This window comes from Prionailurus bengalensis, chromosome C2 (assembly GCF_016509475.1).
Source record: "Prionailurus bengalensis isolate Pbe53 chromosome C2, Fcat_Pben_1.1_paternal_pri, whole genome shotgun sequence".
In the NCBI taxonomy this organism is placed as follows: Eukaryota; Metazoa; Chordata; class Mammalia; order Carnivora; family Felidae; genus Prionailurus; species Prionailurus bengalensis.
In genome coordinates, this window is record NC_057350.1 from 150,501,733 (window position 1) to 150,523,114 (window position 21,382).

Consider the following 21,382-nt stretch of genomic DNA (forward strand, 5'->3'; position numbering starts at 1 on the left):
GGCAGAAAACTGCAATTTAAAATGAGCTTCCTTTGTATCTCTACTATTTGAGGAGTGTTGGTGGGCCGACTATTAAGAACATAGTAACAAGTGAATAATAGTAGATATGTATATAGCAAGCTCAAAACCACAGTTTTGAGGTTATGTTCTTTGTGCCATAGCTTTTAAATATTCCAGGCCCTAAAAGACTCAATATTAATGAAGTACAATGGTACCTTTGTTTCTTTAAAAAAATTGGTGTTTAGTTAGAGAGAGGGGGAGAATGCGGGTGGGGGAGGGGCAGAGAGAGCCAGCAAGATTCCCAAGCAGGCTCCTTGCGGTCAGTGCAGAGCCTGATGGGGGACTCGAACCTACAAACTGTGAGGTCATGACCTGAGCCAGAATCAAGAGTCAGAGGCTTAACTGACTGAGCCACCCGGTGCCCCTAACTTGGTTTCTTCAGAAAACATTTACATAGCTGGTGTGGTTGTGTTCTGCTGATCCCAAATAAAAATGTCATTTAATCCTCGATAAAGATACGTAGGTGTATCATGTATCATCTAACCCCCCCCCCCCCCCCCGCCCCCAGTCACTCCTTCATTAGACACAGAAGAAAGGGTCTAGCAGGACAGTGTGGCAGTACCTGGAATATGTGTTTGCCTTTGTTTTTCCTGTCTGGACTGGCTTCTCTCTTCCTGTTGGTCAGGTCTGGTTGTGGTTGCCAGGGGGAGGCAGAGAAGGGTGGAAATGTAGGATGCGCGTCTCTTCCTAGGGGAGCTGCTCAGAGTCCTGGCTGCAGTACCTTGTTAGAACAGCATGGCTTTCCTCATCGTTGAAGGCAGATTCTAGATTGAGGTCTCTGCAGACTGCCAGTGTCTTAACTTTGTACCACCCTCTCTTAGCCACTGCTACACAGTTGCCATTGGCGACCATTGTTGCTTGGTGAGTAGCCAAGAAGCGGAATTCAGGGACTAATCTTCACATACCGAGATGACGTATGAATCCACTGTCCTTGGCAATTCCAGCAGTTCCTTTGTTTTTAAAAGAAAAAATTTTTTTTAACGTTTTATTTATTTTTGAGACAGAGAGCATGAGCAGGGGAGGGGCAGAGAGAGCGAGCGAGACCCAGAATCCGAAGCAGGCTCCAGGCTCTGAGCTGTCAGCACAGAGCCCGACACGGGGCTCCAACTCACAGACCGCTAGATCACGACCTGAGCCAAAATCAGACACTTAAACGACTAAGCCACCCACGCGCTCCCAGTTCCTTTTTTTTTTTTTTTTTTAATTTTAATTTGGGTAAAATGAACTCAGAATTATAAAATGAATAGTTTGTGAAGGCTTCAGAGGCTGTTACTCAAAATGAAACGTGACAGCTTACTCGTTGGTCAGTCTAAGTGTATGATGTTGGTGTGATTTTTTTTCAAGAAGGAAAAGATGAATGCACCTACGAGTGGGGGTCAGGGGCACTGTCATTTCCAATGTTAATTGGTTTCAGAAACAACTGCGGGGAAAAATTGGAAAGTGGGGCTTTCAAAGGGAATTCTATCATTCATGGTTCCAAACACATGGTATACTCAAATTGGGATAATTATCTGATGGTTCGTTTACAAAGGGGATAGTGCCGTTATCCAGGGTTAGGAATAGTGGAGTTGCCCTTACTTCTTGGTCCAAAGAGAAGAAGGGGGGGTGGGGTGGATGCCATTTCTGGAACAACATTTGGGAGTCGCAGTGGGAGGCTGATTGAAAGGGGCAGTACCGTGGATGTTAGAGATGGCTCAAGTGCAGGGACAGGGATGGTTAATCGACACCTGGAATAGGCATCTGCCCCTGTGAGGACAAAATGTTGTTCCCTTCATGATCAGAGAGTTCCAGTGTAATCAGCCTGCCACTGTGTGACCACCTGGGTCCTCTAGGGAACAGAGTTACATCAAGACTCAGTGTTGGTCTCTGTTCACGGCAGGCTGGAACTCGGCAGTGGCCAAGTCGTCCTTTGTGAGCACAATTCCATGTTGTGGGGCCCGTGCATAGTCACCAGTCTGGCCTCCATGCTGTTTTGGTTGTACATGGGTTCCTTGAGCAAGCACCAGGGTAACTGGTGAAGAATGTTGACTGGCACCCACAGGTGGTTCTGCTTTTCCAGCTGACTGTTGATCCCCTCTGGTGGGCATTTATAGGGTGGGTTATGAATGTATTTACACTCTGTTCCCATTCAAGAGGCCTCCGTCTATACTTCTTTCCCCACACTTTTTTTTTTGTGGGGGGGGGGATGTATAATTTTGTTCTTTCTAGTTAGCTACTGCCTCTGAGTTGGTATAGACCCATCCTTTGGTCCATCTCTCTCATTTAGAGAAGTACCACCCACAATTTTGCCTACTTGGAGCATTTCCTTTCACCATTGTCTTTGTGGGCCAAATTGAATGGGGTTGCAGTGACGTGGCCATCCACTTCCTGCTGATTCAGACATAACATGCAGGTCCATATGCAAACCAGGTTTATGCTTTTTTCTCCTGAGGGGGAGGAAATCTAGAACATTCTGGGAAATCATGAGTATAGGCTGAGGAACAGGGAGGCAGCTGAGCAGTGGGAGCAGATAATCATGGGAGTCTGAGTCACCTATACATATGGAGTGAGTGAATCTGCTTGGCCCCGGGCCCATTGTTACCATTTTAATTGAAAAGTAAAATGCTGCTGTGTGTAACCCATGTTACGGGTAACATCCAGTTCATGATGGGCAGGGCAGGCCCCATATTATTCCAGGGTTCCGCAGCAAGCCAGGAGCTGCTTTTGAGATGAAGGACAGTTGTTGACAGAGGGCAGGACAGGGCCTGGTTCCAGAATCCTTGAGGTCTGTGCTAGGAGTCTGCTGCTATGGCTTGCCATAGGCTTTGTATAGCATTGCTGTCGGCCACAGTCACATACAATAGCATTAAGTCTGCTGAGTCTTAAGACCCAGCTGGCAGAGAAGCTTGTGCTTTGGCTTGGACCTGCTGCAGAACCCTTTCTTGGGCCCCTCTCAAAACTGGCAGCCTTATCAATGATCAGGAAATGGATTGGAGCCTATAAAACCCAAACAGACTCCCCCACTATTGAACCTCCTTATCTAGGTGGGTAATGCGAGGTGCAGCAACTTCTCTTTTACTTCATTATTATTTTTTAAGTTTTATTTATTTTTGGTGGGGGGTGAGCAGAGTGAGAGAGAATCTCAAGCAGGTTCCCCGCTGTCAGCACAGGGCCGTGTGCGGAGCTCAATCCCATGAACCATGAGAACATGAGCCGAAATCAAGAGTCGGACGCTCAACTGACAGAGCCACCCAGGCACCCCTCTCTTAATTTAGAAGGAGTATTATTTATTACATGCCCCAAGACGGCTGGATTCCTAGGTACTTCACCAGTGTAATAGACCAAGGGCTTTTGCAGGATTTATCTCCTACTCTCTGGCATACAAGCTAGGGTGCTGCTTACCAGGTCCAGTTAGCATGTCACCAGTATAACGAAACAGTAGGATATCCTGCAGATTATCAAGGTGATGGGGGTTCCTCTGGACTATATTGTGACAGAGCAGGAGACTTGACGTAGGGGCAATTTAGTAAGTTGAAACTGCCTCTGATTTTATTTACTGATCGGACTGGGAAAGAGAGCATAAGGAGTGCCAGGGGCTATGTTAATTTGGTTCAGTAAAGATAGCACGGCTGAACTGCAGCTCTAATAGGCATCGTCAGCTGATTAAATTTGCAGTAATCTGTAGTCCTGCTCTGTAACCCATGTGGCTTCTGTACTGGCCTGACAGGCAAGTTAAACGGGGACGTGGTAGAAATCACCATCCCTGGGGGCGCCTGGGTGGCTCAGTCGGTTAAGCGTCCGACTTCAGCTCAGGTCACGACCTCACGGTCTGTGGGTTCGAGCCTCGCGTCGGGCTCTGGGCTGATGGCTCAGAGCCTGGAGCCTGTTTCCGATTCTGTGTCTCCCTCTCTCTCTGCCCCTCCCCCGTTCATGCTCTGTCTCTCTCTGTCTCAAAAATAAACGTTAAAAAAAAAAAAAATCACCATCCCTGTACCTCTCAAGTATTTGGTGCCATTGAGTCCTAATAATTGACCTGGCTGGATATGACCTGCTTTTGGTTTCCTGTCATTGGGCAGGCAGGGAAGGTGTTGTAGTGCCAGGACCTTCTACTTTGTCTCTTGGTACTCTGAATAGACCTCAGTCCACTCGTTGGGAATCCATTGTGGGGATCCTGCTAGTTGCTGAGTGTATCTTTTCTCATTGTATGTTCTAGACCTAGGAAAATAACTGAGGATAGCTCCACGGGCCCACTGGACAGATGTGAGATGGGTTTAGTAAGATCCCATGTGGCACATGGCCTTGATAAGCTCTTTCTTGATCTGACTACTGCAGTACAGTGGTTTCTTAGGTCTCCAGAGATCAGCCCAAGTTCAGAGCCAGAGGGTCTGGGCATTTCCCTTTTCCCAGTGCTCAGTCCCATGGTAAATGTCTGAGGACAGTCTGGGGAAGGAACGTGGTGGGGAACATCCCTAGCATTTGCTCTGTGACCATTTTGTAGGGATCTCTTTGGAGGGGACCGTTAGCTTAATGGAGGAGCTCTGGGTCTGTGAAGCAGCTTGGGCCTGGGGTCTGGATGAGAGGCTGTCCTTGTCTTGGACTCCAGGGGGTCAGAATACTGTGATCACACGTTGCATGTGACTCACGGTGGCACTTGTGCCTACAGTTAAGTGCTGCCTGGCCTTCTACCCTTGCTGGATCCCATCCCATTATTCCCATTGTGACCAGAGAACCCAATTCCACTGTTGGTTTGCTCCACTGTCCCTTCTGGCCTGTCAAGGATAGCCACCTCAGAGCTTCTCAAAGATGCTGGTGTCCCTCTCACTGAGGCATGCTTTTCAGGCCCACCTTGGAGGGATGGTTTAGGGGGTGGCTGGGCAGGTTGCATTTTGTAGAACCACGTCAACATTTTCAGTTCCCTGAGCTTTCAGACTCTGTTTTCTGTAATTCGGATGTCCAGGCTATGCCCTGGACCGACTAAACCAGAGTCTCTGGGGCTAGATGCAGGTATCTATAGTTTTTAAAGCTTTGCAAATGATTCCAATATGCAGGCAATATTGAGTTCCACAGTAGTGATTTCAGTGTTGTCCTAGACCTTAAGCATCACTGGGCAACTTGTTAGATGTACAGATTCTCAGGCCCCCCACCCCAGACCTACTGAATGAGAATCTCTGGGGGTGGAGTTCAGCAGTATATCTTTTTACAAATTCTTCGGTGATTATGAAGCACAATAAAATTGAGAACCACTGCTGCTCTGCAGTCTCGGGGAATCCTAGCATTTTGACCTCATTAACTGTAGACCATCATTAAGGTCAGGTTGCTGCTGGTCAGCCTGGCAAAGTCCCAGGTGCTTGAATCTCCGGTCTCCCAGGTGAGAGGCAATGTGAATGTGATCTGCAGACTTGCTTTTCAGACCTGGTTCAATTCTTAGGGAAGATTTCCTCCCTGCCTCCCACTGTTTCATTCAGTACCAAGATCTCAAGATTCCTTACCATCCTCTTTTGTAGGCTGGTTCACTTTTTATTCATATATCCTTGGGGTTTCTTTTCTTTTCTTTCCTTTTCTTTCCTTTTCTAAATATAGTTTATTGTCAAATTGGTTTCCACGCAACACCCAGTGCTCATCCCAACAAGTGCCCTTCTCTCTGCTCATTACCCACTTTCCCCTCTCCCCCACCCCCCACCTACCCTTGGTTTGCTCTTAGTCCTTAAGTGTCTCTTATGGTTTGCCTTCCTCCCTCTCTCCCCCCTTCTTTTCCCCTGTGGTCTTCTGTTAAGTTTCTCAAGATCCACAGGGGCGCCTGGGTGGCGCAGTCGGTTAAGCATCCGACTTCGGCCAGGTCACGATCTCGCGGTCCGTGAGTTCGAGCCCCGCGTCAGGCTCTGGGCTGATGGCTCAGAGCCTGGAGCCTGTTTCCGATTCTGTGTCTCCCTCTCTCTCTGCCCCTCCCCCGTTCAAGCTCTGTCTCTCTCTGTCCCAAAAATAAATAAACGTTGAAAAAAAAAAATTAAAAAAAAAAAAAAAGATCCACATGTGAGTGGAAACATAGGGTGTCTGTCTTTCTCTGCCTGGCTTATTTCACTTAGCATAACACTCTCCAGTTCCATCCACGTTGCAGCAAATGGCCGGATTTCATTCTTTCTCTTTGTCAAGTAGTATTCCATTGTATATATGAACCACGTTTTCTTTATTTATTCGTTAGTTGATGGACATTTAGACTCTTTCCATCATTTGGCTATTGTTGAAAGTGCTGCTATAAACATTGGGGTACAAGTGCCCCTATGCATCAGCACTCCTGTATCTCTTGGGTAAATTCCTAGCAGTGCTATTGCTGGGTCATAGAGTAATTCTATTTTTAAGTTTTTGAGGAACCTCCACAGTGTTTTCCAGAGCGGCTGCACCAGTTTGCATTCCCACCAACAGTGCAAGAGGGTTCCCGTGTCTCCACATCCTCGCCAGCATCTGTAGTCTCCTGGTCCATCCTTGGGGTTTCATCTGAATGTGAATGGTCTCCTATATTTGATGCCACACTATGGGCGGGCCCTGAGGTTTGTCTCTTGTTTCGTTTCAAAAGGTTGTTTCAAGATCACCAAGATTTAGCACATGCCGCCAGGGTTAAAGTATCTTGAGGGTTTACTTATTTCTCTGTTTTCCTCTTTTCTCTCTACTTTTGGTCTTTGAGGTTTCCTTAATTTCTTGCCGGTTCAACTATGCATTTTATAAAGCTACGTAAAAATATTTTTTCCAGCATTTTTTGTTATTTTCAGTGGGAGGAGTGTTCAGGATATTTTGTCTATCACCTATCAGAATGTACAAAAGAATTTTAACGGTTACTCAGGTTTCACACTACAGATTTATTGCAGTCTGACCTCTGATTTCTTAACTTAATCTGCATAGCAAGGTCTATCCAGATACTTTTAATACACTGCTTTTCTAGTAGTTGGTGCCTTGCATTCATGGTGGCAGATCCATGAATCCATAAATGTTGATGGCAGATTTTAGCTGCCACACAAATGATCATCTTTCCTCCTTAGATGTGTGTGCCATAGTTTCCTGTTTTATTAGTGGTTATTTGAATTATGAAAACTCCTTTCTTTCTGTGTATAACTAGGATGGTCTCCTTGAATTGAATGAGGGATCAGTCTCCTGACTGGCTAGTTTATGTTGTGGTAACGAAGACCTGGGACGTCTCGGGCTCACCTTTGATCCTGTGGGCCTAGGTGGCTCCAAGGGCAGCTGACCTCAGCATTCCCGGCTGTTTCCACATTTCCATCTCCATCCAGTGTCGTGCTTGAACGTTTCCTGGGGCAGGGAAGAGAGGCGGGAAAATTGCACGTGGGTGTATGGACATCGTTTCCACGTTCAGTAGGCTGGAACTAGTCACATCAAGGGGGCTGGGGAATCTTTTTGTGTGTCCAGGAAAGGAGGGGCACTGTTGGCCACTTTTCCGGGTTGACTCTGCCTAACTGTAGCCTAACGGGTATTTATTAGGGGATGAGCAAGGTCAAAGGCTCCAAGAGACTGCTTTGGAGCAGTGAGGACCTGGCGGCTCTGGAAGGCCTCTGGAGCAGGACCCTCTTGGAGTCTTGCTTGGGGCCACTGCCAGAATGAGTGAGTGAAGGTCAGCTATGCCATTACTGTGGGTCACTCCACTCAAGGTTCATCTTTCTCTCTCTCTCTCTTTCTTTCTCTCTCTTTCTCTCTCTCTTTCTCTCTCTCTCTCTTTTTTCTTTCTTTCTTTCTTTCTCTCTCTCTCTCTCTCTCTCTCTCTCTCTCTCTCCCTCCCTCCCTCCCTCTCTCTCTGTCTCTCTCTTTTTGTTTCTTTTAAATATTGATTTTTGGGAGAGTGTGAGCATGAGTGGGGGAGGGACAGAGAGCGGGAGACAGAGGATCCGAAGCAGGCTCTGTGCTGAGCTCAGGAACCGTGAGCTCCAGACCTGAGCTGACGTTGGACACTTAACCAGCTGAGCCACGCACGTGCCCCAAGGTTCATATTTCTGAGCAAGAGCCCCACTGGCTGAGTTTAGATCGTGGCCTTCTCTTGACTGCTCCACACTGTGGGAGGAAAGAGGTTCTGAGGGGAGTTGGGGACCCTTTCAGGTTCCATATTTAGGGTGCAGAATGCCTGTTTTGTCATCCCACAGACTAAACCCAGTACAGGAGAGGTATTTAGCCACAAAAGAGGTTGAGGAGTGTTAGGAAGAGGGACTGGATGACCAGTGAGCAGAAAGTGACCGGTTTCTTTTGCAGTTGAAATTTGTTGACACCTAATTTAAAAACAAAACAAGAGGCTATGAAGTTGATAGAGTTGGTATACCGAGTGCTTCCAAACTTTCTATATGACCGTAAAAGACGGCATAAGAAATCTGCTTAGGTGTTTTATTTGCTTTTCCTGACAGTTTTCCTTTTTTTTTTTTTTTTTTAAATATTTATTTAGTTTTGAGAGAGAGAGAGAGAGAGAGAGACCTTGGATGCACAACTGGGGAAGAGGCAGAGGAAGAGCGAGACGGAGAATCCCAAGCAGGCTTTGCACTGCCAGTGCAGAGCCCCGTGCGGGGTTGGAACCCACAAACATGAGATCATGATCTGAGCTGAAATCAAGTGTTGGATGCCCAAGGAACTAAGCCACCCAGGCGCCCCGACAGTTTGTTATTTTTAAGAGAAGGAATCCACCGATTATAGGTTATTTGTTTATATTTAGGCCTCAACAGGGAAGTGACAAGTTAGCAGTCCTTACTTGAGGTTCCCCATTGCCTGATTTTAGGAGTTAGATGCCAACCGATACTGAGATAATTAAAGGTTACATCCACGGAGATAATATTAAAACTTTGATGTCAAGATGTCACCAGGAGAGGTTCATGCAGACTACGCTGCTTCGTTGCAATAATATTTTTGGTTATTAAATACAGAACAGAATTCTATTCCCGTCAAGCAAGTTTGCCATCTTTCTTCTGCATCATTGACCTGTCTTTATGTGTCGAGACTTCCTTCTCTGCCTCACTTTTTAACCAGCACTTGTGAAAATGAGGGTTTAAGTTTCAAGTCCACAGGTGTGATTTTACTTGGGAAGGCTTAATCAGAAACGCAGGACCCAAAGGAATGTAAGATTCAGTACAAATAAAATTCAGGCAAGAACTGTGAGGCTCACAGTGTTCTTATTTTATGTGCCCTCACTGTGTTTGGGACATTGAAAGTGGGGTTCTAAGAAAGAAAAAGCCTGGGCAGAGTGCTGTTCGTTGGGATTCTTGGTTTACTTGAGTTTGTGGATGGAATACCTCTTATTTCAGAGGTTAGGGGAGAATACTGAACAACATCTAGTTTAAAAGGTTATGGTATAGCTCTTACGATGACTGCTGCTGTGTCTCCTATTGGGAGTAGTTAGGTAGGGCTTTAAAAATGTCCCTGTGGGGTAAAAACACTGACTAGGAAATGCCAGCTACTTCCTGGATCTGGAGTTTAGTTCAGTTTCTGTTTGTAGCTGTTAATTGTATACCTGTGAACATGGACACTTAAGAACTATTTTGAGGGTCAAGAACAAGCAAATGATATCTGTGCAAGTGTCCAAGCATTAGTTTCATAACTGCGGAACTTCCAAACTTTGGTATTCATACTTCTTAGTTCGTCATCTTCCTGTCTTTTTGCCTTTGACCTGAGAGACTCAGTCCAGGCTACGTGAGATTGGTGCACATTTGACCATTTAGTTTAATCTGATGCCTTCGTATAACGCCAGAAGAGGGCTCATTCCACCTTGTCAGAGTTGTGATAAAATGGGTTTGGATTTCAAAGCAGTTTAAGAAATAGTACAATCTTAAATTATTATGTGTAGTGGCCAATCGACCAATCATGGCTTTAGTTGCAGAAGGATGGTCTCCATTAACGACGGTGTATATTTGCCTCAAAGCACAGTGATGCTAGAAATAAGCCCTCTCCCACCCCCTCATTTTCCTTTACTTGGGTTTTTCAAAAAATGGCACACAATACTAGCATAATGCTTGAATATCTGCCCTGGTTTTTTTTTTTTTTTTTTTTTTTTTTTCTTCTGTTAGTTTCAGTGTTAGAAGGCCAGGTGAATTTTCACAGAATACAGGAAAACATACATAAGAACAGTATCTTCGAATTACTCATATTTTTGAGTTTGAAGAAGGACTAAACAAATCTATTTTTAACCTTTTGTTCTGTTCAGTATTGGCATTTTCAAATGTCATTGTACCTAGGTCAACGAAAACTTGTTTTTCTCTTTGGTTATTTGTCCCTCATGTGGAATGGTTGTTTATTATTCTTACAGTTGTGCTTTTCAATATTAAAATTTCTTTAAAAATGACAAGTGAAGGGGCGCCTGGGCGGCTCAGTTGGTTTCGTGTCCGACTTTGGCTCAGGTCATGATCTCCTGGCTTGTTGAGTTTGAGCCATGCACGCTGGGCTCTGTGCTGACAGCTCAGAGCCCGGAGCCCGCTGCGGGTTCTGTGTCTCCCTGTCTCTTTGCCTGCTTGCACTCTGTCTCTGTCTCTCTCTCAAAAAATAAACATTAAAGGAAAAAACAAGTGGAAAATCTATGCAAATAACATTGCATAGAAGCATTCTGTGTTGTGTACTGTTTAGTGCTATCCAAAGTTAAACTGTTTTGCAAATGAGCTGTCCGCTGGCTGTGGTGTTACTAGCTTGGATTATATGATGTGTATCTGTTTACAAGACACTAAGCTCCAAAGCAATTTCTGTTAAGCTGCAGGCGGTTCAGACAGTTTTATCTCTTTAAAGATCTTCAGCATTAAAGTGTTTTTAATTTCAAGTGACGTTGACGGATTCAAAAGGCCAGTGGATTCGACAATGGGGAAATATTATAAATCCCTGCCACTAACTTTGTGAAGCAGAAAGTAGGATCTAGGTTTCAAATGTAGTATGAGGTTGACTCTTTAAAAGAATTAGGCCTTTTACTTGGAGATAATTGTAGATCATGTGCCGTCGTGAGAACTAGTACAGAGATACTGTGTATTCTTGATCCAGTTTTTCACAATGGTAACATCTTGGGAGTCCTACGGTATGATATTACAGCCAGGATACTGACACTGAAAGAGTTAAGGAACAGAGGCGTTTCATCACCAAGAATAGTTCATGTTGCTGTCTATCATTTGTCTCACCCCCACTCCGACCGCTGGCAACCACTGATCTATTCTCCATTTCTATACTTGTATAATTTGAGAATGTCGTGTGAGTGCAGTCATATCGTGTAGCCTTTCGGGACTGGCTTTTAGACTTTGGTGTCATTCTTTGGAGATTCATCCAGGTTGTTCCACGTGTCAGTAGTTGGTTCCTTTTTATTGCTTAATGGGACTCCATGGTATCAGTTGTACCACAGTTCGTTTAACCATCCCCGTGTCGAAAGACACCAGAGTCATTCCCAGGTTTGACAGTTACGAGTAAAGCTCTTATAAACACTGACGTACAGGTCTTCTTGTGGATGAAAGTCTTCATTTCTCTGGGAAAAATGCTTAAGATTTGGGGTTCAGGAAAGAGTGGACTTGCCACCAAATCACAGTTTCTCTGGGATGTATGCTTAGGGGTACGGTTTGCTGGGTCTTTTGGTATATGCATGTTGAGTGTTTTTTGGTTTTTGTTTTTTTTTCCAGACCCTGCTGCAGTTTTCTAGAGTAGCTGTACCATTTTGTATCCTACCAGCAATTTCTGAGTGGTCTAGTTTTTCTCCATCCTTAGCAGCAATTGGTGTTGTCGCTGTTTTTATTTTTTTATTTTTTTATTTTTGCCATTCTGATGGGTGTGTAGTGTTATCTCATTGTGGTTGTGATTTGTATTTCCTTAACTGCTAATGATGTTGAACATGTTTTCATGTGCTTATTTGTCAACTGTATATCTTCTTTGATACAGTGTCTGTATCACTGTACAGATTGGTGCCCAATCTTTTTGCCTAGACCCTGAAGAGTTTACCCCATTCTCCCCTCCCCTAATTTCATAGTTTCATGTTTTACCTTTAAGTCCGTGATCCATTTTAAGTTCGTATGTTGTATAAAGCGTTAGACTTAGGTTGAGGCTTGCTTTTTGTTCGTCCTTTGGATAGTCCGTTGCTCCAGCACCATTTGTTGAAAAGGCTGACTTTCCTCCTTTGGATTGCCTTTGCACTTTTCTCAGAAATCAGCAGGCCATACTTGTGGAGCTATTTTTGGATTCTGTGTTCCATTGATCGATATATCTGTCTCTGGCAGTGCCTCACAGTTTTGATTACATTATGTATATACTAAGTGTTGAGATCAGATTAATTTCAGCACTTTTTTTCCCAAATTGTTTTGGCTATTCTATTTATTTTACCTTTACACATAAATTTTGTTTTACTAAAATTTTTTTTAATGTTTATTTTTGAGAGAGAGACAGAGTGCAAGTGAGGGAGGGACAGGGAGGGAGAGGGAGACACAGAATCTGAAACAAGCTCCAGGCTCTGAGCCTCAGAGCCTGATGTGGGGCTCGAACTCACAGACCATGAGATAATGACCTGAGCTGAAGTTGGATGCTTAACCGACTGAGCCACCCAGGTGCCCTTTATTTATTTATTTTTAAATTTATTTTTGAGAGAGCGCTCAAGGGGCAGAGAGACGGAGATCGAGGATCTGAAGCGGGCTCTGTGCTGACCACAGACAGTCCAATGAGGGGCTCGAATTCATGAACTGTGAGATCATGACCTGAGTCGAAGTTGACACTTAACCAACTGAGCCACCCAGGCGCCGCTACCTTTACGCATAAATTTTAGAATAATCCTGTTGATATCCATCAACTTTTGTCTAGGATTTTGATAGGAATTGCATTAATCTGGGCTATTGGGTTGGGGAAAATTGACATCTCTGCTATATTGTCTTCCCATCTAGTATACCTCTTGTGTATCTGTTTATAAGATGGTCAGGAGTGGCCACCAGAGGACACAGAGGAGAGGCTCGGGAAAACAAAGTGTATTATACTAATAGGTCCTTGAGACTTAGCATGGCATGCCACACATGGCCACGTGGAAGAATACCACGGTGGTCAGGAGGCAAAAGATGGCGGTGAGGGGCCTGCTTAAGCCATAGCCTTTATTGGGATTTCTACAGGAAAGGCATGGCAAGGGTAGGGTGAACAGCTTGGAAGTGCCTAGTTGAATAACTTAAGTAGGCTCTGGGCTATTGGGATAGTTGGATAGTAACTGCCCCTGGGATGATTAAGGCAGTAGAATATTACCTTCTGGGCGGGGGGTGTATGGGCCAGATAGAGGAGGGTATGGCTCTGGATTGGTTAGTTTGCATATGAAAGAATTTTCTGAGCCTTTGCTGTCTCTAAGAATTGGCTAGCCTTGGGAGGGTCAGTCTCTGCATAGTCGGAAAGGTTTTTTAAGATGTCAGTACATCATAATTACATAACAATACAGTACGCACACAAATTCGTCTTTCCATTTATTTAGATCTTCTTGGATTTCTTTTAAATGATATTGTGTAGTTAGAACATGTAGATCCTTTATATGTTGGATGTATATATATATACACATACACACACATATATATTTTAATATTTGTTTATTTTTGAGAGAGAGAGTTCTAGCAGGAGAGGGGCAGAGAGAGGGAGACACAGAATCTGAAACAGGCTCCAGATTCCGAGCTAACATTATGAGCTGTTAGCACAGAGCCTGACGTGGGGCTCGAACTTGGGAATGGCAAGATCATGACCTGAGCTGAAGTCGGACCCTTAACTGACTGAGCTACCCAGGCACCCCTTGTTCGGTTTATATTTAAGTATTTAATATTTTTAGTGATTGCAAATAGCATTTTTTTTTAATGCTCATTTATTTGTGAGAGAAAGAAAGAGAGAGGGAGGGAGGAAAGAGGGAGTGGCAGAGGCGGGGGGGAGGGAGGGAGACAGGGAATCTGAAGCAGGCTCCAAGCTCTGAGCTGTCAGCACAGAGCCCGTTTTGGGGCTGGAACTCACAAATTGCGAGATCCAGACCTGAGCCGAGGTTTTATGCTTAACCAGCTGAGCCACCCAGGAGCCCCTGAATTACGCTGTTTTAGAGCAGTGCTTCCACACTACGTATTTTGTTTCAGAATCGGGCGCCTCTATATGTAGCATCCTGAACCTACTCTATCTTAGTTTATGGTCACACGGTGATTTCATTGACGTGTGTTCTGGTGCATGAATTCCGGCAATGAGTGTATGTAATTTTCTTAGTATGACACCTAGGAAATTAACTGGATTTGATAAAATAGCCTACTGAATTTTTAAGTGGATTATATTGACACTTCGGAATAACATTTACTACTCTGAGATTTTGGGAGGAGTCATTTAAAAGTTTAAGGCAGTGTAAGACTTTTTTCGAAGTCGGAGGTGCTGGAGCATGGTAGGCTCTGTCCTGCCATCTGTGTTCAGTTCCTGGTATCTGAGTGAACTGGACGGAGACCTGCTGTTCCTCTTTGAAGCCTCCGTTCCTTGTGTTTAGAGACTGAGTAACAGTGGCCTTGCAGGATCAGCGATGGAGTGCAAGCTCTTAGTAACTGACAAGTGCCATATGTATGTGCCTTTCCTTCACTAGATACATTTTTACCTTTCTCTGGGACACTTACTGCTTTCTCAGGAATAAGACCCATGTTTTGAAAATAATTTGGAAACTAGTTCTTAAAAATGGAGAGTGAATTTTGTTGAGTGTCTTGTCTTTTACCTATAGGTTAAAGAACTAAGAGATACATATGAACTAATCTCTCTCTTTTTTTTACCCCCTTTTCAGGCAATTACTGTCTTAACTGAGTTAATTAGGGAAAACTTCAGAAATAGCAAATTAAAACAGTGCCTCTTACCAACCCTTGGGGAGCTGATCTACCTTGTAGCCACCCAGGTGAGACCTTCTGATTACCTCTATTGCTGTTTGACATGTTCTGACATATCCTGGCTAACAAGCGTTAATATCCTATAAAAGTTGTTTTGGTTTCGCCCCTTAGAGCGTTGCATGTTGCAATCAGCTTGTCCAGTTCTGCAAATCATTAAAAAAAAAAAAAAATTACATTGACTGTGCAGATCAATTTGGGAAGTATTGTTATCTTGATAATTTTGAATCTTCTGCTGTGTATTTGGAATTGTACTGACTGTGTCTTTTTTTTTTTTTTTTAATGTTTTTATTTTAGAGAGAGAGAGAGAGTGAGCATGAGTGGGGGGTGGGGGGAGAGGGACAGAGGAGGAGAGAGAGAGAGAATCCCAGGCAGGCTCCACGGTCAGTGGTCATTGCAGAGCCTGACATGAGGCTCGATGCCACGAGCCTGGGGTCATTACCAAGTTTTGCAGGCCCCCAGAGTAAAAGCAGACCTTCGGTGCTCAGCTGAGCCCTCAGGCTTGCAGTTATCTAACTTTCGGGTTGATTCTTTGTTTCCCTGTCAGATCTCTGACGCAGTGTGAGGATGTCAGAACAAAAAGAGTTGCTTTCATTAGAAGAGTGGTCAGGTGCCTAGTTGGCCATCTGATCAGGGATGAGAGTGTAGTGTAATTATTTTTGTTGTTGTTTCTTTTCTTTCCTTTTTTAAAATTATTATTATTCCCTCCAGCTTAATTGAGATATAATTGGCATGCAGCCAACTATACATGTTTAATGATTACAATTTGATCAGTTTATATACACACACACACACACACACACACACCTGTGAAAGCATCACCACAGTTCAGATAATGGACATACCTGTCATTTCCAAAAGACTCTGCACACTTTTTGCAATAATACCTTCCTCCTGCCCTTCCTACTGCTGCCTGCATCCACTCATTTGCTTTCTGTCACACAGACTAGTTTGCATTTTCTAGAATCTTTTGGAATCATACAGAATGCTGTTTCTGTTTGCTTTGAGAAGTAGATGTAAAGAATCCTCTTCTTTGGTACATACTTTAATTGGATATAAGCTAGGCTATTTTAATAAAGGGGTGGTTCTGTGGCATTTGACTTCAACTTAGGTTAGCAAACTGGAAACGGAAGTTAGGTCCCTGGATCCATAAAATCATTAACTTTGCACGAGATGAGGGCTTTTCTGGAATGGTCACTGAATATATGTGAACCTTCAAATCCCCGCTCAGTGCTGGTGTAGTGAGACTGACCCGATGTGATAGTGTGTATTGTGTACAATACAGAGACCTAAGCCCTGTCCTGTTGGCTCTCTGGAAGCACCCCAAGGTGACAGGCTTGAGAACGGAAGAGCAGAGCCGAATCGGCCAACAACATGACGAGGCAGTTTGCTTATTGTTGGTGTGTATTTTCTTTTATCAGGGGTACCTCCCACCTTGAGCCTGGGTGTTCCTGTTGTGTCACCTTTTTGTCCAGCTGATAATGATCTCTCACCTGCCCTGTTACAAGAACTCTTAGATGACCTCCTTGCTTTGTTCTGTGCCTGTTACCCTCTGCTAGCCAGACTGAGCCCGTTAGAACCACGGGCGTCTACGGTGTCTGTCACTCCTCAGAGCCCTCCATCGCTTCTTGTCTTGCTTCTTGTCACGGCCAAATCCTGCCACTGACCTTGTAGGCCCTGGGGGGCCGCCTTCCCGGTGCCTGTGTGACCTCCCCTCTCCCTGCTGTCCTCCTGCCTTCCTGCTCCCGCCACACCGACCTCCCCATGGCTCTTTGAACCCGCCATGCCACGCTCCTGCCTCAACACCTTTGCACTTGTTCATCCTGCTGGCGGTGATTCTCCCTGAGACAGTTCGGATCCCTTCAGAGAGTCTTCTCCTTGCGTGGTCTTGCGTGGTAGGAGATGGGGCCACCCTATCTACGGTCTTCCTCTCGCTCCGTACCCTGCTCTGGTTTTCTTTGTAGCAGCCCCAGCATCTTGACTGACTTGTCTTGTTTTCTCCTCCTCCACCTACTTCTTCCTTCTTTCTCTTCGTCGTCGTCTTCTTTCCCCACTAAATGCTATTAAAACAGAAAATTTATCAGTCCTGTTCACGGCCGTGTGACCATCATTTAGAAGAATTCCTGGCACTTCGTAAGTGCTTCTATAAGGCGCGCCCCACACCGAGACCAATGGGACGGGAGGGAGTGAGCAAGGAGGCAGGGCTGGAGAGACTGGCCAGGGCATGTTCAGGAAGCAATCTGGATGAGTCCGATGTCGTCGTCGTCGTCGTCGTCGTCGTCGTCGTCGTAAGCCTGTGAGCAAGGGGAAGTCACTAGGGTTTTAAAGAAGGGTAATGGTGTCATCTGATTTGAGTGCCGGAGGGAGGGCTCTGGCTTAAAGGTGGAGAATAGGTGGGAGAACGGTAAGAGAAGATTCTGAGCTGAAATGAGAGTAAGCGAAGTAGGAGTGAAGTTCGGCGGGCGGAGAGGGTGTTTCAGGAAAGAGAAAGCCAGTAGGGCTGAGGTAGCTGACGGTCCATGAAAAAGTTCTGAAAAGAGCCTGCTGAATCGAGTGGCGTGAAAGGCACCAGAAACTCAACAGGAGCTGTTTTATATGTTTATTTACTTGACTTCAAGCGAGGGAGTTGGGAGAAAGCATCCTGGAGCGCGCTGAGCCTCTAGCAGGAGGTGAGGAAGCTGGGACCAGCAATGTGAATCGAGCATAGGTGTGAAAAGGAGTGGAGGGGCCGAGGCCGAAGGGAGCCCCGTTTGGAAGATGGGGACGGTGAGGTTATTGTAGTGGAAATGGAAAGGACCCCGTGGACAGCACTTGGAAAATTTAGCAGTATGGGGTAGATAGCAAGGTAATGACCCTGGAGGAGGCAGGATGGGAATGGGATGCTGGGCCCACGTGGAAGGGGTGGAGGAGCCTGTCCCGTTGTAACCGCTGGGTGTAAGTAGCAGATGGCTTCAGGGGTAGGAAACGGCCGGGAGCTGCTTTCTCACTCACGACTTCCGTGATCTCTGTGGCGGAGGAAAGTCGGTGCAGTGGCCAGAGGATCACAGCTGTGAAGTGGCCCTTTCTGAGAGGGAGTCGGTCGGAGAACCGGATGCTGCAGAGTGAGCACGAAGCTCCCTGGGCTTGCTGATCCCACGTCATCCATGGGCTCTGTGTTCTGGGGTCACCCCTCTCAGAGCCCGGCTGGCTGAGCGCAGGCCTGGGGAAGCAAGCCGCCGGCTCCCTCGGGGGTTGGTTTCCCCAGAGAAGGGAAAAGGACACGCGGGAAGGGTTTTGGCCTTTGGCAGGAGGGGTTCAACGACAGACCAGGGGATCTAAGTGGCTGGGGGAGGGTAGGCGATAGAGTACAGAAAGGGTGTGGTAGACGGTCTGAACAAGTGAGCTGGAAGGGAAGAAAGTCACGTTTGGACGTGAAATTGGGTGCTGAATTGTTGTGATTTTCGATAGTGATTTTCAAGCTACAGCAGCCTGGGATGATGATGTCTAGCCTCTGACCTGTGTGGGATTCTGTGATGGAGCAAGGATACGGTGTTAATGGGTCATGATTCTCATCATACGTATAAAAAGCACCTGGACCAATAAGGTACCAGTTCTAAAATTTGGATGGTCTTAAATATTTTCTCCAAACAGAACCTAAAGAGATTCATTGCCTTAAAGGGATTAATTGCCACCCCCTGCCCCCCAGTCTTTCTGTGTGGTACCTAATTTATAATTAGATTTTATTTGAGAAATTACAGTCGTGTTTCTGTGGTTGTTACCCTAACTTGGTTCTTCTGTGAGAGAATCCTTGCCGATATATCATTAAAATCAGCGAACCCACCAGTCACACTTGCTTATTTTTATTTAGCACATTGTCTTACCGGGCAACATACTGCCTTTTACTTATGCTTGTGGGTTTTCCTGAGATCCTCCTCAGAGCTGTGAGTTCTGTGCTTTCAAATCCTTTCGAATAATGGAATACCTTTCAGGTAGGAATATCTGTATTCTCACCTACGATTGTCAATAGAGTAGTTTCTCTGCCAAGTGGATCGTATTGTCATTTCTTAGTTTTCTTTTTTTTTTTTTTCTTCTTCCTGCCTGGCTTCTGCTGGAGGGGTCTGATGAACATCATATAGAACATGAGGAGAAAGGAGAAACACCTTGTGTGTACAACGTAGTAAAAGACCCCCTCACTGGGTCAGAATTGCCAGATAGTGATACTTTTCAATAGGATATTAAGAAGCTTCAGAGAGTTTGTATGTTTGAAACGCCTTTTTCTCGAACGGGTTAATCTCTTTTGTGCTGTTAGCTTCACTGCTTTTCCTTCCCCTTTTTTTTAGGAAGAAAAAAAAAAGAACCCTAGAGAATGCTGGGCCGTTCCCTTGGCTTCGTACACAGTGCTAATGAGGTGCCTTCGGGAAGGGGTAAGGCTCCTTTGTGGTCCTCTGTAGACACCCGCCGTCGCAATAACCCTTCAGGCGCTGTGTGAGGAGTGTAGCCTGCGGCCGTGGCCATGCGGGGAGCTTGTCAACCGAGTATCGCTCCTGAATTTAAATAATCCCGACCAGCCGCTGTGAGCAAGTGACCTGTGGTGGGGCAAGTGCGAAAATGAGCCAGCTCTCTCTTTCACTCTTTGAAGCGTCTCGCCTTTTTAAAATGCGATAGCAAACACAAGCAGCGTAAGTAGCTTCTCCATAACCTTATCCTCAATGCTCCCCTGCTCTTAAACTCCTTGACACGCCAGTTTAGCAAGCAGGGTGTATGCAGAGACCTCGCTGGGGGTCTCACAAGCCCCGCGATTATCTTGTCGGCTTGCCATCGTGCAGTTCAGAAACAGGAACCTTCCGCCAGTATCCATTGATTTTAATATTAAGTGGTATTTATCATGTGATTCTCTTTTTCAATTCATTCACGGTCCTTCTCATGCCATTGGTAGTGGCTGCAAACCAGCCAGCTGGCCAACTAACCGACTGGCATAGGGAGCTCCTGTGTGTGACTTTGTAAAGAATCGAGTAGCTGACCTAAAAGGGTCACGTTTTCTGTTTGCTTTAAACCATTTGACATTGTTTCACCCAAGGCAGAGCCATAGGCTAAAAACATTCCTTAAGGAATGAAAAAAACATGTCACAATAAACATGTTCCTTTTGAGTTCATTACTTCCTGCGTCATTGAATGGTAAGGGATGATGTTCCAGGTGCAGGAGCGCTCTGCACGGTCTTGCCCTAGTGATCCAGAAAGGAAGTTTGAAAACTTCCTAGCCCGTAGGGTTGGAGATGTCAGCTGTCATTATGGGGTATGAATAAAGCCAGTAAATTGTGCTTTACCAAAGATATGAGAATTAAGTCATGTTTCTCTGTAGTCAAAAGACCGTGTTTCAGTTTATCACTCAAGACCTCAAGCTAGGCACACTTGGGGACACACAGACGAAGAAGATGAATACTCTTCCCGCCCAGCGATCTTACCTATTGGGGGAGATCAGATAAAAACAAAGTGGATTATGTCAACTGTATAAATGTGGAAGCACAGAACTATGGGAACTCAAAGGAGAGAGGGAGTCTTCTAGGAACTTTTTTCACAGCGTAAAGAAATTTTGCAAACTTTGTATCTTAATTTTTATTTATATAAAAAAAAATTTTTTTTTAACGTTTATTTATTTTTGAGACAGAGAGAGACAGAGCGTGAACGGGGGAGGGGCAGAGAGAGGGAGACAGAATCTGAAACAGGCTCCAGGCTCTGACCTGAGCTGAAGTCGGCCGCTTAACCAACTGAGCCACCCAGGCGCCCCTGTATCTTAATTTTTAAAACGAAGATTGTTAGGGAAAAATCTGTTACTTGACGGCCAACAGGACTAATTAGGGAATTTCAGTCCCTGCCTGACGACTTCCCTTCCAGATTCTTGTTCCCACCCTACTTGCCTCAGGTGCCAAATTACTACTGTTGGGAAAATAAGTAAAGTTCTGCACCATAAGATGGCCTATGGGACTAAAACAAGCTCTAACTCCCAGCTTAGAGACTCCTCTTCTGGGTTCTTCCTGCCCTGTTTGCAGCGTGCCCGAAAGCCGTCAGGAATGCGGAAGATGACGCTATAAATTACCCTTCGCACCTGCATTCGGCACTCAGATCTCTGGAGAATGCTCTCCTCTGAGCCCACCCGTGTAAAATAAATCTTCCTTCCTTCCAAGATCTCCGAGTGCCGCTTGGTTCTTCTGCCGGGTGATCCAGACCAGTTTCCATAATAAGATTAATGGGCAGTAAAAGGTTACTAATTCTAGTTCATGAGGTTGTATCCTTAATCGAATATTTTCTCCCACACCCTTCCGTGTTTTTCATTGTATGTGTAAGATGAAGAATAATGCCTGATATCCGTGTGTATTATTAAACAGTTATTTTTAATCATTATGATACTTCGTATTTTAGCAGCAAATGTGCCTTTTATTGTCTTGGTATATATGACAGGTCTTGTGTATTTTCCATAAAGAGGGAAGGAAGTCCAGGCTTCTCTACAAAAATTTTATTGTACG

The 21,382-nt window shown here is 45.1% G+C and overlaps 1 protein-coding gene across 2 annotated transcripts in view; it reads left to right on the forward strand.

Annotated features, from left to right (window-relative positions):
* ULK4 (unc-51 like kinase 4) overlaps positions 1 to 21,382 on the forward strand; it is a 592,138-nt gene that overhangs the window by 79,209 nt on the left and 491,547 nt on the right. Inside the window, exons 18-19 of one of the 2 annotated variants that reach the window (XM_043595665.1) lie at positions 14,786 to 14,893; positions 19,202 to 19,285. In XM_043595665.1, the coding sequence (XP_043451600.1) occupies positions 14,786 to 14,893; positions 19,202 to 19,285 (192 nt within the window). The remainder of the gene's footprint in view (positions 1 to 14,785; positions 14,894 to 19,201; positions 19,286 to 21,382) is intronic. The other variant, XM_043595666.1, reaches the window with a different exon arrangement.